The 15,470-nt window shown below is 45.3% G+C and overlaps 1 protein-coding gene across 1 annotated transcript in view; it reads right to left on the reverse strand.

The window, feature by feature from the left end:
- Window positions 1-415: 415 nt before the first annotated feature.
- Window positions 416-15,470, reverse strand: part of LOC140727086 (autophagy-related protein 16-like) — a 107,585-nt gene continuing 92,530 nt past the window's right edge. Inside the window, exons 16-18 of the mRNA XM_073044330.1 lie at window positions 10,509-10,556; window positions 8,589-8,690; window positions 416-3,256 (exon numbers count right to left, since the gene is read on the reverse strand). Of these exons, the coding sequence (XP_072900431.1) occupies window positions 3,163-3,256; window positions 8,589-8,690; window positions 10,509-10,556 (244 nt within the window). The 3' untranslated portion in view covers window positions 416-3,162. The remainder of the gene's footprint in view (window positions 3,257-8,588; window positions 8,691-10,508; window positions 10,557-15,470) is intronic.

The following is a 15,470-nucleotide window of genomic DNA, read 5'->3' on the forward strand; positions in this document are numbered from 1 at the left end:
CTCAAAAAGCTGAAAGACCCATGGGTACATACTGTAAGTCACCCGGACCAGATGAACTGCACCGTAGGGCTCTGAAAGAGGAAGCGGTAGAGATTGTGGAGGATAGATACATGCACAGACAGAGAGTGACAAACAGATACACAGACGGGCAGATAGATTTACACAGAAATAGACAGCTAGATACAGAGACAGACAGCGACAGATAGACTGACAGAGAAAGACAGACAGTCTGACAGATAAGTACATAGATGAATAAAAAAATAAACAAACAACTATGGTAACTAACTAAAGCAACTAGACACATACGTAACATGGCCACGGAATGTACATGTGATAAATATTTGAATTTGAATTTTGACTCTGAATAACATCATTGTGAAGTAGAGAAGAAATGAACTGGGGCAACAGTCACAGGAAAAGTTCAGTTCCACTGATTTATTTAACAAAAGTACAAAAACACATGATGAAATTCAAAGTTAATGAAATAACAGACGGACATTTACGAGATGAATTTAATAGTTTGTTAGCCAAACACATGTAAACACTGTTTTAATGGACCAGGGATCAGACCAAACCTGGACTTCCACAGTTTCCATCTACGGAGTCCCTTTAGCAAGTCCCTTGCTTTTAGACAGAGCCGTACATAACAGGTGCAGATCATCTGACACAGCATGCATTGCTCCTCATCTGCACTAATACTATCTGCCGGCTCTTGTAGCCTCTTTTGCCTTGGTGATTGGAGGAACCATCCCGATGTTTCGAGAGGCTCTGCCTGCTCCTCATCATTAAGGAGTGCGTGTAGACTCCAGTCACACTCAAGATGGGGGGTGGGGGAGAGAAAAGCTCCTCAGATCCCCTCTGACTTCTGCTGCCCTCCTTTTCCGATGAAGGGTCTCAGCCGGAAATGTTGACTGTTTAATCCCCTCCATAGATGCTGCCTGACCAGCTGAGCTTCTCCAGCATTTTGTAGGTGTGTGTCGTTCAGATCTGTTCTAACCCTCCTCCTCCTTACCTTAAATTTGATGTCCTTTGATTTTATAGACCTCGGCCACAATTGAAACAAAATCTGGTTTTCCACCATCAAAAATTAGATCACCTCCATCTGAACTGCCCCCAAACCCCCATTTCCTCCACTCTAAGGAAAACAGATTCAGCCTCTCCTCATCAGTGAAAGCCTCCCTCTATAGATAATGTGCAGGGTAACAGTCTTTTACCCAGGGTAGGAGAGACCGAAACTGGGGTTGGGATGTTGTAAGTGAAAGGAGGGAAAATTTTAAAAGGGACCTGAGGAGTAACTTTTTCAAGAAGTGGCTAACCGAGCAGTTGAGGCAACATTTAAAATACACTTGGACAGTGTTGTGGATTGGAAAGGCTTAGAGAAGGGATTCCCATCCCAGGGTCCAGAGACACCTTGGGTACAGGTCAGGGTCCATGGGTTATAAAAGGTTGGGAGCCCCTAGTTTAGAGGGATACAGGACAAACATTGGCAAATGGACCTAGCCTAGAAGGGCATCTTATTCCAAATCAGGGCTCACCAATGTCTTATCAACTTGACCATAACATCCCCTGGTTCTCAGTCCCATCCCAAATCTCAGGTTGGGAAGCCTCAAACCTGATGGCATAAACGTCAATTTCTCGAACTTCCAGTAAATGCCCCCCCTTCTCTCCTTCACCATTCCCCATTTCTGTTTCCCCTCTCTCAACTTATCTCCTTACCTGCCCAGCACCTCCCCCTTCCCTTTTATCCATGGCCTTCTGTGCTTTCCTATCAGATACCCCCTTCTCCAGCCCTTTACCTTTTTCCCCAATTAACCTCATGGCTCTTTACTTTACCCACTCCCCCCTCCGGGTTTCATCTATCCCCTACCACCTTGTAGTTCTTCCTCCCCCTCCCACCACCTTCTAACTCTGACTTTTCATCTTTTTTTCCCCAGTCCTAATGAAGTGTCCCAGCTTGCTACATTGGCCGTTTACTCTTTTCCATAGATGTTGCCTGGCCTGCTGAGCTCCTCCAGCATTTTGTGTGTTGCTTGGATTTCCAGCCTCTGCAGATATTCTCGTGTTTACCATCCCAAATCCACTTTGGTCACAGGCCAGAGTATTCCAGGACTCAGTGGAGATGCTGGATATCCTTAAGGACTTCCTCAGATTTCTTTTCTGTTTATCTGGTTTTCACTCCCAGTGATGGAGCTTGGAATAGCGTCCAATCGCCCGCTGATTCTCAGTCCCAGCAGCCAACGGGATATCTCAGTCCTTCCTCCAAGGTCAGCTGGTGGCCCACTGATTTAAAGCCAAAAGCCCCCGCCCCATCTGCAGATGTTTCCTGGCCAGCTAAGTGGTTTCCTGCATTTCTCTTCCCGTGACAGATCCAGCTGAGCTTCTGAGTTCGACACACCTTCCTGTGACTCACTGCCTGTCCAACCTCCAAACTTGTTGCTTTCCTTCAAAATAATTAATGGCCATGGAAGTTGGGATTTAGTTGGTGGCTTTACATTTCTAGTCACGGGTCATTGGCACCAGTCTACCAGTAACATAATTGCCCACAGATATCTCCTTTCCTCTGTCTCTTCACTTCCCAGGTCTGGGGCATTAGACATAAGTCATAGGAGTAGGCCATTTGGCAAATCACATCTGTTCTGCCATTCCATCATGGCTGATTTATTATCCCTCTCAACCCCACTCTCCTGCCTTCTCCCTGTAATCTTTGACGCCCTGACTAAACAATTCCACAGATTCACCACCCTCCGGCTAAAGAAATCTGTCCTCATCCCTGTTCTAAAGGGACATCCTTCTATTCTGTGGCTGTGCCCTCTGGTCCCAGACTCTCCCACTGTTAGAAACATCCTCTCCACATCTATTTTATCTAGGCCTTTCAATATTCAGTAGGTTTCAATGCAATCCCCTCTCATTCTTCTAAACAACAAGCCCAGAGCCATCAAATGTTCGTCATATGTTAATCCTTTCATTCCTGGGATCATTCACAGGAACCTCCTCTGGCCACCCTTCACAGCAAGCATATCCCTTCTTAGACATGGGGCCCAAAACTGCTCGCAATACTCCAAATGCGGTCTGACCAACGCCTCAGCTCAACTATAACGTGTCCCACTGCCCAGGAGGGACCCAGAGCAGGTATCGAACCGATATGTCGCTCCTGTGGATGTGTCAGTAGTCAGTCCAGAGATTGGCCACCTTCGCTCTGTCCACACTGACCAGGTACTCGCCTGACTGTGACCAGGAGACGGCATTAATGGAGGACCTAGGGGAGTGAAAGAAAGAGAGGACGTATTAATCTCTGAGGGGGAGAGGAAGACCTCAAGGGAGGTGGAGTTGTGGTGGTGGGGGGGGGGGGGGGTGTACCAAGGATGCTTAGCAGTGTGGAGGATCCTGGGGCCCATGACCATAAACATTGCCACACAAGCTGAGAGGATAGTTAAGAAGGCGTACGGGGAGGTAATGTTGCAGCTGTACAAAACCCTGGGCCATACTTGGAATTTTGGTGCTTCATTATCGGAAGGATGTAGAAGCTTTAGAGAGGGTGCATAGGAGATTTACCAGGATGCTGCCTGGATTAGAGAGGGTGAAAAGGAGATTCACCAGGATGCTGCCTGGATTAGAGAGGGTGCAGAGGAGATTTACCAGGATGCTGCCTGGATTAGAGAGGGTGCAGAGGAGATTCACCAGGGTGCTGCCTGGATTAGAGAGGGTGAAGAGGAGATTCACCAGGATGTTGACTGGATCAGAGAGGGTGCAGAGGAGATTCACCAGGATGCTGCCTGGATTAGAGAGGGTGAAAAGGAGATTCACCAGGATGCTGCCTGGATTAGAGAGGGTGCAGAGGAGATTTACCAGGATGCTGCCTGGATTAGAGAGGGTGCAGAGGAGATTCACCAGGGTGCTGCCTGGATTAGAGAGGGTGCAGAGGGGATTCACCAGGATGCTGCCTGGATTAGAGAGGGTGCAGAGGAGATTCACCGGGATGCTGCCTGGATTAGAGAGGGTGCAGAGGAGATTTACCAGGATACTGCCTGGATTAGAGAGGGTGCAGAGGAGATTCACCAGGATGCTGCCTGGATTAGAGAGGGTGCAGAGGAGATTCACCAGGATGCTGCCTGGATTAGAGAGCATGTCTTATGAGGGTAGGTTGAGCGAGCTGGGGCTTTTTTCTTGGAATGGAGGAGAATGAGAGGTGACTTGATAGAGGTGTACAAGATGATTTTTTTTAGCTTCTCACACCAGACAGTCAGCCATTCTTGTCTGGCGCGTGGTGTCAGGATTGGTCTCCTTTCGGATTAACCAGGTCATGGTATGAACGTTCCTGACTCTACCCTTGTTTTTTTACGAGGCCGAGTGGCTAGCTCAATGCTCAACCCGGCACGGATGGGGGTGGCCCGCCTTGGATTCGAACTCGGGAGCCTTCGCTCCGGAGTCCGGCACTGATGCCACTGCACCACCAGCCAACCTTACAGGATGGCAAGAAGCATAGATCAAGTGGATAGCCAGAGACTTTTCCCCAGAGTGGAAATGGCTACCACAAGGGGCATCATTTTAAGATGATTGGAGGGAAGTATAGAGGACATGTCAGAGGTAGATTTTTTTTTTTAAAAAACAGAGTGGTGGGTGAGTGAGCCAGTGGGGTTAGAACAGGAAGATACATCAAGGATATCAAAACTGGGAAGACATTTCACTCGACAGATAAAACTGGAGGAAATCTGTTCAAAAGGGAGCTGCGATACATGAGAGTGAACTCTGCTATTCTGTAAAGAACAAGTGACAGCTGTGAAAGGAGAGACTGAATAACCAAAAGACCCGGCCACTAACCTCAGCCACCACTCACTCGTGTCCACACTGATCCAGAATGTGTGGATCCCGGATCAGCCTCTACAGTCACTTGAGGACCTTCCAATAGACAGCCCATTAGGGGAACATCAGACTCAACTCCAGTGACAAGACTACTATTTATACCCCAAATAACCCCTTACATTTATTGGGGGGTGAAATGTAATATCTATACTAGATTGGAGGCATCTAGTATATATAATGCTAAGAACAATCATGGTCGATCATGGTCACCTATGTCACATGACATGGCACATAATGCTGATGATGAGTATACAGTGCTGCTAGAAAGTTTGTGAACCCTGTAGAATTTTCTCTATTTCTGCACAAATATCATCAGATCTTCACACAAGCCCTAAAACTCGATAAAGAGAACCTAATTAAATAAATAACAAAAAATATACTTGCTAATTTATTTATTGAGAAAAATTATTCAATGTTGCACGTATTTGTTGGAAAACCTATGTGAATCTTTGCTTTCAGCAACTGGTGTGACTTCTTGTACAGCAATAACTTCAACCAAACATTTCCGGTAACTGATCGGTCCTGCACACCAGCTTGGAGGAACTTCAGGCCATTCCTCCTTACAAAACCGCTTCAACTCTGGGATGTTGGTGGGCTTCCTTAGATAACCTGCTTGCCTCAGGTCCGTCCACAACGTTTCTATAGGATTAAGGTCAGGACTTCTGACTTGGCCATTCCAAAACAAGAATTTTTTTCTTTTTAAAACATTCTGCTGTTGATTTACTCTTGTCTTTCGGGCCATTGTCTTGCTGCATTATCCGACTTCTATTAAGCTTCAGGTGATGGACTGCTACCCTGACATTCTCCTGTAAAACGTCTAATACAATTTTGAATTCATTGTTCCCTCAACAATTGCAAGCTGTCCAGGTCCTGAGGCAGCAAAGCCATCCCAAACCATGATGCTCCTTCCACCATGCTTCATAGTTGGGATGAGGTTTGATGTTTACCTCCAATGTGCATTTCTACCAAAAAGTTCAACTTTTGTCTTATCTGTCCACAGAACATTGTCCCAGAAGCATTGTGGAACATCCAGGTGGTCTTTAGCAACTTGAGACGTGCAGCAAAGTGTTTTTTTGGAGAGCAGTGGACTCTCCCTTTCATGAACACCATTCTTGTTCAGTGTTTTTCTTATAGTGGACACACGAACACAGACTTTAGCAGGTTTTAGAGATTGCTGCAGATCTTTCGCTGTTACCCCTGGGTTCTTTTTCACCTCCTTCAGCACTGCCTGTTGTGCTCTTGGTGTGATCTTTGCAGGATGCCCACTCCTAGGGAGAGTAGCAACAGTACTGAGTTTCCTCCATTTGCAGACAATTTCTCTTACTGTGGACTGATGAACACTCAGGTCTTTAGAAATGCTTTTGCAGTCTTTTCCAGTTTCATGCATCTGTATAATTCTTCTTCCAAGGTCTTCTGAAAGCTGTTTTGACTGAGGCAGGGTGCACATAAAGAGAACTCTCTTGAGAAGAGCAGGCTCTGTCAGTAACCTGACATAACCATATAACAATTACAGCATGGAAACAGGCCATCTTGGCCCTTCTAGTCTGTGCTGAACGCTTACTCTCACCTAGTCCCACCGACCTGCACTCAGCCCATAACCCTCCATTCCTTTCCTGTCCATATACCTATCCAATTTTACTTTAAATGACAATACCGAACCTGCCTCTACCACTTCTCCATTTGTCTTGGTGTGGTTTTTATTTTAAAAAAAGGGCAGGGCACCTCTACAACCCACACCTCCAATTTCACAGACAGACAGACAGACAGACATACTTTATTGATCCCGAGGGAAATTGGGTTTCATTACAGCCGCACCAACCAAGAATAGTGTAGAAATATAGCAATATAAAACCATAAATAATTAAATAATAATAAGTAAATTATGCCAAGTGGAAATAAGTCCTGGACCAGCCTATTGGCTCAGGGTGTCTGACACTCTGAGGGAGGAGTTGTAAAGTTTGATGGCCACAGGTAGGAATGACTTCCTATGACGCTCAGTGTTACATCTCGGTGGAATGAGTCTCTGGCTGAATGTACTCCTGTGCCTAACCAGTACATTATGGAGTGGATGGGAGTCATTGTCCAAGATGGCATGCAACTTGGACAGCATCCTCTTTTCAGACACCACCGTCAGAGAGTCCAGTTCCACACCCACAACATCACTGGCCTTACAAATCAGTTTGTTGATTCTGTTGGTGTCTGCTACCCTCAGCCTGCTGCCCCAGCACACAACAGCAAACATGATAGCACTGGCCACCACAGCCTCGTAGAACATCCTCAGCACCGTCCGGCAGATGTTAAAGGACCTCAGTCTCCTCAGGAAGTAGAGACGGCTCTGACCCTTCTTGTAGACAGCCTCAGTGTTCTTTGACCAGTCCAGTTTGCTGTCAATTCGTATCCCCAGGTATTTGTAATCCTCCACCATGTCCACACTGACCCCTTGGATGGAAACAGGGGTCACCGGTGCCTTAGCCCTCCTCAGGTCCACCACCAGCTCCTTAGTCTTTTTCACATTAAGCTGCAGATGATTCTGCTCACACCATGTGACAAAGTTTCCCACCGTAGCCCTGTTCATCTCATTGATTGGAACAGCCGACTCCAAATAGCCTTTGTAGAAGGCACTACCCCAGAGGTTCACATAATTTTTCCAACAAATACATGTAATATTGAATCATTTTTCTCAATAAGAAAATGAACAAGTAAAATTTTTTGTGTTAGTAATTTAATTAGGTTCTCCTATTTCTTTTTAGGTCTTACATGAAGATCTTATCACATTTTAGGTCATATTTATGGAGAAGTAGAGAAAATTCTACAGGGTTCACTAACTTTCGAGCACCACTGAACGTAGATGCCAATCTATAATTGGCATTCATAGAGCTTTCCCACATTGCAGAACTGTTCCACTTCACAGCCTGCTAGGATGTAGAAAGTTTTAGGAACTTGGGTGTTTTCTGGTCAGTTCTGGCTACCTCATTCTGGAAAGGATCCAGATGTAGGGAGAAGTTGGGCAGACCCAATGTTACAATTCCAAAGGGATCTGGATCAATCAGGCCTCCACTGGTCAGGGGCAACATAGACATTGTGGCCTAGCTGTCAAGGTCGTAAGCCAGGGCAGGACGATATGGAGAGTAAGCTGTTGCCCACGCCGCAGGCTCCCCTTCTCCACACAACTGATGAAACCAAAGTAACGGCAAAGGCCGATACAGTTTGGCACCAGAGACGTTGCAAGAGTTGCCAGTCAAAATGGAACTCAATGTAGGTCTGCCTTAGGGACTCCGAATTTTTCACTTGGGATTTATTCCCAAAGCCTCCCTCATGACAGGGTATAGCTGCAAGGCAGCAGAGGTTTGAAATCAGTTTTCCTTCTCCTAGATGAGCTGCCAACCACGGCTAATGAGCCCCGTCCACCGAGAGCGAGAAGCTTTAAGGCACCAGTAATCCACCTCTGCCCCTTCACCTGTCAGTGGAAACAGTTCTGCCGGGCTAAGCCACACGTGAAGGTCAGGAGCTGGACTTGGTTGTCAGAGGCTATTTTGGGATGCACGCCATTGGGAGCTTATCCCACTACCCACCATTTTCACCCCAGCTACAACAACCTTAAGGAGCCATCCTGATCCATATCTAACGTGAAAGAGTTTGGCGAATTCTGGGGAGACACCAAAGAATGGGGACAGGCTGGATTGTCGTCACATGGGGTTAACTCAGTGGGTCGAGTTTACTCCACCTACCTGTGTTCTCCAGACAGGGCTGCCTTCACGTCCCCAGTGTGGATGTCCCAGACATGGAGCGTCCCATCTGAGGATCCAGCCACAGCATAGCACCCATCGGGGCTGAGGAGGAAAGAAGAGGAACGCAAGTGGGAAATCAGCATTTATAGATCTTTCCCAAACTGTAGAACTTCTCCAACTCACACTGGTCAACAGGGCATTGACAGCATGCAGACCTGGGCTGAGAAGTGGCAGATGGAGCTCAATCTGGAAAAGTGTGAAGTGGTTCACTTTGGAAGGTCATACCTGAAGGCAAAATACAGGGTCAATGACAGGATTCTCAGCAGTGTGGAGGGACAGAGGGATCTTGGGATCCACGTCCATAGATCCCTCAAAGTTGATAGGGTTGTTGAGAGTGTGTTGGCCTTCATTAGTTTGGGCATTGAGTTCAAGAGCTGTGAGGTAATGTTGCAGCTCTATAAAACCCTGCTTACACCATACTTGGAATGTTGTCAAATCACAAACAAGAGAAAAATCTGCAGATGCTGTAAAACTGAGCAACACACACAAAATGCTGGAGGAACTCAGAAGGCCAGGCAACGACTATGGAAAAGAATGCAGTTGAGGTTTTGGGCCGAAACCCTTCAGCAGGACTGGAGAAAAAAAAAGCTGAGGAGTAGATTTGAAAGGTGGCAGGAGGGGAGAGAGAAGCACAAGGTGATAGGTGAAACCTGGAGTGGGATCCATAGACGCTGCCTGGCCTGCTGAGTTCCTCCAGCATTTTGTGTGTGCTGCTTGAAATGTGTTTCGTTCTGGTCGCCTCATTTTTGGAAAGATGGGGAAACTTTCGAGAGCGTGCTGAGGAGGTTTCCCAGGATGTTGCATGGATTAGAGAACATGTCCTATGAAAATAGATTGAGTGAGCTGGGACATTTCTGTTTTGAGAGAAGGAAGACGAGAGGTGAGTATCAGCACACTTTCTGGCACCACACAACATGCCCACAATGTTTGGAATAACAACGTAGAACACAAGAGCAAAATAGCCCCTCTCATCCAATCCCAGCAAGGCCTCCAAGCCTTCAGTCTCCAGTCATCAGCCTTTGTCTTCTAAACTTCCGATTGATCTTCCGACTTCGATATTGACCCTCGGACTAGCTGATGATGGGACCCCAAACTCTCGACTCATCAGCTCATCAGCAGGTCGTGCCTCCTGCTCACACGGATATTCGATCCCAGGACCCATTGACCAGAGACAGCCCGATATCCACAGATGTCTACTATCTAATCAGCCACTCACGTGGTGGCAACTCAATGCATAATAGCATGCAGACATGGTCTAGAGGTTCAGTTGTTCAGACCAAACATCACAATGGGGAAGAAATGTGGCCCAAGTGGCTTTGACCATGGAATGATTGTTGGTGCCAGACAGGGTGGTTTGAGTATCTCAGAAACTGCTGATCTCCTGGGATCTTCATACATAACAGTCTCTAGAGTTTACAGAGAATAGTACAAAAAACAAAAAAAAACACCCAGTGACACACACAAATACCGGAGGAACTCAGCGGAAAAGGCAGGAGAAAGGGGTTGAGAGGGATAATGAATCAGGCATGATGGAATGGCAGAGCAGACTTGATGAGACGAAAAGCCTAATCCTGCTCCTAAGTTATAAGGTCTTATTCCAATCCTACTTGTCTGCCCCCTTCGAATCTGAGGATTCTGTACCTCAGGCTGGGGTTTGACCATCAATCTTCAGGCCAAACCACTCAGGGACCTGTGCTGATATTATTTTTGTGACTGTATGTGGCCTGTTTTACACCTTGGCCCTGGAGGGATGATGTTTCGATTGGCCGTATACATGTGTATGGTTGAATGAGAATTAAACTTGAACTTGAAATTCAGTCCAATGATTCTAAGACTCACACACCTTTGAGACTCACTTACCTGAAGATTGCTTTGGTCCAATCAGCTCCACATTTGAACCCTTCTGACCTAGAAAAAAAAAGCATTCAGATAGATTGAGCTTCATCTTCCTGGGCACCAACATCTCTAAGGGCCTATCCTGAGCCCAACCACATGAAGCAATTGCACAAAAGGCATACCAATGGCTGGACTTCATTAGGAGTTTGAGGAGATCTTAGACCATTACAGCATAGTCCAGGCACTTTGGCCACGATGATGAGCCAACCTTTAACCTACTCCAAGAACAATCAAAGTTTTCCCTCCTGCAGAGCGCCCCATTTTCCTTTTGCCCATGTGCCTATCTTTTAAGTGCCCCAAATGTATGGCACCAAAGACTCTTACAAATTTCTATAGATGCACCGTGGAGAGCATTCTGGTTGGTACGGTATTGAGGATCCAAGAACACGAGATCACAAGAAGCATTGGTACAATCCATAGTTAACTAGCAGATTTCTCCAGACGTTTGATGGAGGCATTCTGACTGGTATGGAGGGGCCACTGCACAGGATTGGAAAAGGGCTGTGAAGACAGACAGCTCCATCATGGCCTCCCCGCCATTAAGGACATCTTCAAAAGATGCTTGAAGAAGGTGGCATCCATCTCTGAGGGCCCTGATCACCGGGAACATGGCCTCTTTTCATTACCACCAACGGGGAGCAGGTAAAGGAGCCTGAAGACTCAATCAATCAGGAACAGCTTCTTCCTCTCTGCCCTCAGGTTTCTGAATGGACCATGAACCCATGAACTCAATGCATTTTCCTTTATTTATACATTATTTATTTACTGTATTTATTAATCAATAGTAATTTTATGCCTTTGCACTATACTCCTGCTGCAAAATTTCACGTCCTAAAAGTCAGTGTTAATAAATCTTGAGTGACGGTGTGCAAATACCAAAGGAGGTGTAAGGTGCTCCTTACACCCGTAGCCCGCAGGTTACCTTTGGGTAAGGTGTAGCACCTACTTAACTTCCCCGCACCACACCCCCCACCAATCAGGGTCACATGAAGCCACGGGAGCAGGTGGTGGACAGTCGTATGAGCAGCCGGTGCAGATCACAAGTCCTGGTGATGTGACCACTGACCCCAGGCAGACAATCTCTGAAGAGTATTGATAACGGCTGGGGTCACCCGTCTTGTAAAGACACTGCCCAGAAGAAGCCAATGGCAAACCACTTCTGTAGAAAAAATGCCAATAGCATTCATGGTCATAGTGTCATAAAAAAAGTCCAACACAGATACAGGCCCTTCGGCCCATCTCACCCATGCTGAACTATTTAAACTGCTTACTCCCATCGACCTGCAATCTGGAAAGACCATGGTCGCCCATGTCATACAACACAGCACATAATGAACAAATGAGAATATATCTGTATATCGAGCACAAAAAGAGCTACTGGAAGAACTCTCTCTCTCTCTCCCTCTCCCCCTCCCTCCCTCTCTCTCCCTCTCTCTCCCTCCCTCTCTCTCTCTCTCTGTCCCTCTCCCTCTCTCTCTCTCTCTCTCCCTCTCTCGACATTTTGGGCCGAGTCCTGATGAAGTGTCTCAGCCCGAAATGTCGACTGTTTATTCATTTCTTTTTTTTTCAAATCTTTTTTATTATTATTATTCAAAATACACAGGTACATCGAAGTAACAACACTTAAAATGCCTCAAAAAAAATTATCTTAAAGATTGAAAATTTTTGTGAATAAAAAACCCCTACTAAGCAAGAAAAGTGGGAAAAAGAAGCCATTCAGGGCACAACCCCAGAGCCATGCGTCATACAGAAAGCTTCTAAAAATAAACATCAAACCACCAACAAGAAGAAAAAATATATCAAAACAAAATTTACACTTAGATGGTGGAGGAAATCTATTGGTTAACTGAAATGACAATAACGAGCAAATGAGCCCCGTCTCTTAAAATCAAATAAAGGTTCAAAGGTTCGACTTCTAATTTTCTCCAAGCTAAGACACAGCATCACTTGAGAGAACCATTGTGACAAAGTGGAGGTGGCATCCGTCGGTCTCGAGAGACCATGGATCTGCGCCTGGAGTTTCCAGGGCGCAGGCCTGGGCAGGGTTGTATGGGAGTCCGGCAGTTGCCCAAGCTGCATGCCTTCCCCTCTCCACACCACCGATGTTGTCCAAGGGAAGGGCACTAGGACCCATGCAGCTTGGCACCGGTGACGTCGCAGAGCAATGTGTTGTTAAGTGCCCTGCTCAAGGACACAAACACGCTGCCTCAGCTGAGGCTCGAACCAGTGACCTTCAGGTTACTAGTCTGATGCCTTGCCCACTAGGCCACGTGCCAACACAAAGTAAGAGCTGATATATCCTTCCATTTCAACAAGATGGCCCTCCTAGCTATCAATATAACAAACGCAATAACTTGTTGGTCAGACACAGAAATACCATGGATATTTTGAGGAACTATTCCAAAAAGCACAGTCAATTTATTAGGTTGTAAATTGATTCTAAGTGCTTTAGAAATTGTCGAAAAGACTGACTTCCAGAACGGTTTTAATATAGAACATGACCAGAACATATGTGTCAGTGTGGCTATCTCAGTTTTACATCTATCACAATACTTGTCAACATTGGGAAATATTTTAGAAAGTCTCTCTTTTGTCCAATATAACGATGTATAATTTAAAATTTAATCAGTGAATGACTAGCACAGACCAAGGAAGAGTTAACCAGCTTCAGAATCCATGTCCAATCCTCCCATATAAAAGTCAAATTGACTTCCTTCTCTCAATCCTGTTTAATCTTAAGTAAAGGACGCTTATCCCATTGTAATAATAAATTATAAATTCTTCCAAATAGAACCTTTCATCAAGGGGTTCATATTCATAATAGTATCTAACAAGTCAGCCTCCAATATATAAGGAAAATTACTTAAATATTTTTGTAAAAAATGTCTAACTTGAAGATATTGTAAAAATATGAATATGAAAGAGAATATTTATCAACTAATTGTTCAAAAGACATCAATCTGCCTTCTTTAAATAAGTCCAAAAAAGACTTAATACTGTTATTTTTCCAAAGTAAAAAAATTGGATCACTCCAGGAAGGTTTAAAAAAGTAATTACAATAAATTATACTACAAAGTTTAAATTTAGTAAAAGTGAATTACTTCCTTTAAATGAATTTGTCTCTATATATTCCTTTCTATATATTGAATATTCCTTTCAAAGTTACGGATTCTTTTAGATATTTAGGTGTCAGAATTACAAAAAAAAAAAGGATCTTTATAAAGCCTATTTTCCTCCTTTAGTGGACTCTATGAAGTACTCATTCAGTAGATGGAGCCCACTTACATTTTCACTTGTTGGTCGTATTCATATAGTTAAAATGATGATTTTACCGAAATTTTTTATATTTATTTCAGAATATTCCTGTTTGCTTGACTAAGAAGTTTTTTTGATCAGATTGACTCTTTTATTTTATTTGGGATGATAAAAGACCAAGGATCAGTAAAAATGATTTACAAAAGTTGAAAAAGGATGGAGGTCTCGCGTTGCCTGATCTAAGAATGTATTATTGGGGGGTTAATTTGCGATATACGTCCTTTTGGTTATATTGGGGTGATAGGAATGACCGGCCAATCTGGGTAGACCTAGAACTGAGAGCTGTGAAACAGTTTTATTTAACTTCGTTATTAGGAGTTGCTCTACCTATACAATTAGCTAAAGTTGCTAATTTAAATTTATATCCTGTGGTTAAGCACTCCTTACAAATTTGGCTCCAGTTCCGCAATTTTTTTTTAATCTTAAAAAATTTAAACTTTGTATTATAATATTTATTCATTTCTACAGATGCCGCCTGACCTGCTGAGTTCCTCCAGCCCTTTGCAGATGCTGGAAATCCAGAGCAACGCGCACAGAGTTTCCTGCCTTTATGATCTGTGGAAGGAAATGTTTCAGGTTGAGACCCTTCAGCTGGACCTTAAGAAAGTCTGAGTGTGGCTGGAGTTGGTGCAGGAAGCTGCAACAATGCAGTCGCCTCTACAGCAGACAGGAGTTGTGGAGTGGTGTCAGGAACATGGACTACTCCATGTAGGCACCGAGAAGTGAGCCATTGCCCATGGCTAAGCCTTCACTTTGGAGGAAGTAGGAATGATCAGAAGGGATGCTCATCGTAAGGACTAGTTGCACTGGGCAGAGAGGAGTGCTGGAGGGAAACAGGTTAGGTACAAAGATACGGTGCGGAACAGGCCCATCAGAGCCACACCTCCCAGCAAACTACCAATTAACCCTAGCCTAATCACAGGACAATCTACAATGACCCATTAACCTACTAACCCGTATCTCTTAGACTGTGGGAGGAAACCCAGGCACACACGGGAAGGAACATACAAACTGCCATAATTGAACTTTGAACTCTGACACCCTGAGTAGCAATAGCACCATGCTAACCGCTACTCTACCATGGGGGTCTCAGCACAGGTTAGATCTGTGTTAGAGGGAGAACTGGAGAGCACAAAGGCCTTCCTGATGGGGGATGGACATCTTTGTCTACCCCTCATCAGGAGAGCCAGATACCCATGGTGGAGATGGGGAGGGGAGGGGAGGGCCCAGGGAATAGTACTTCTATTTAGTTAGAGACACAGTGCGGTAACAGGCCCTTCTGGCCCAATGAGCCACATCGCCCAATTACACCAAGTGATCAATTAACCTACTATCCCCCAAGTGCCTGGAATATGGGAGAAAATTGGAGCACCGGGGAGGAAACATGCTCATTCACAGGGAGAACAAATAAACTCCTTACACTCCTGCTCTCAGCTTCCCCCTCACACCTGGTCACACCTTCCCCCTCACACCTGGTCACACCTTTCCCCTCACACCTGGTCACACCTTCCCCCTCACACCTGGTCACACCTTTCCCCTCACACCTGGTCACACCTTCCCTCCTCACACCAGGTCACACCTTCCCCCTCACACCAGGTCACACCTTCCCCC

Source organism: Hemitrygon akajei, chromosome 4 (genome assembly GCF_048418815.1).
Source record: "Hemitrygon akajei chromosome 4, sHemAka1.3, whole genome shotgun sequence".
Lineage (NCBI taxonomy): Eukaryota > Metazoa > Chordata > Chondrichthyes > Myliobatiformes > Dasyatidae > Hemitrygon > Hemitrygon akajei.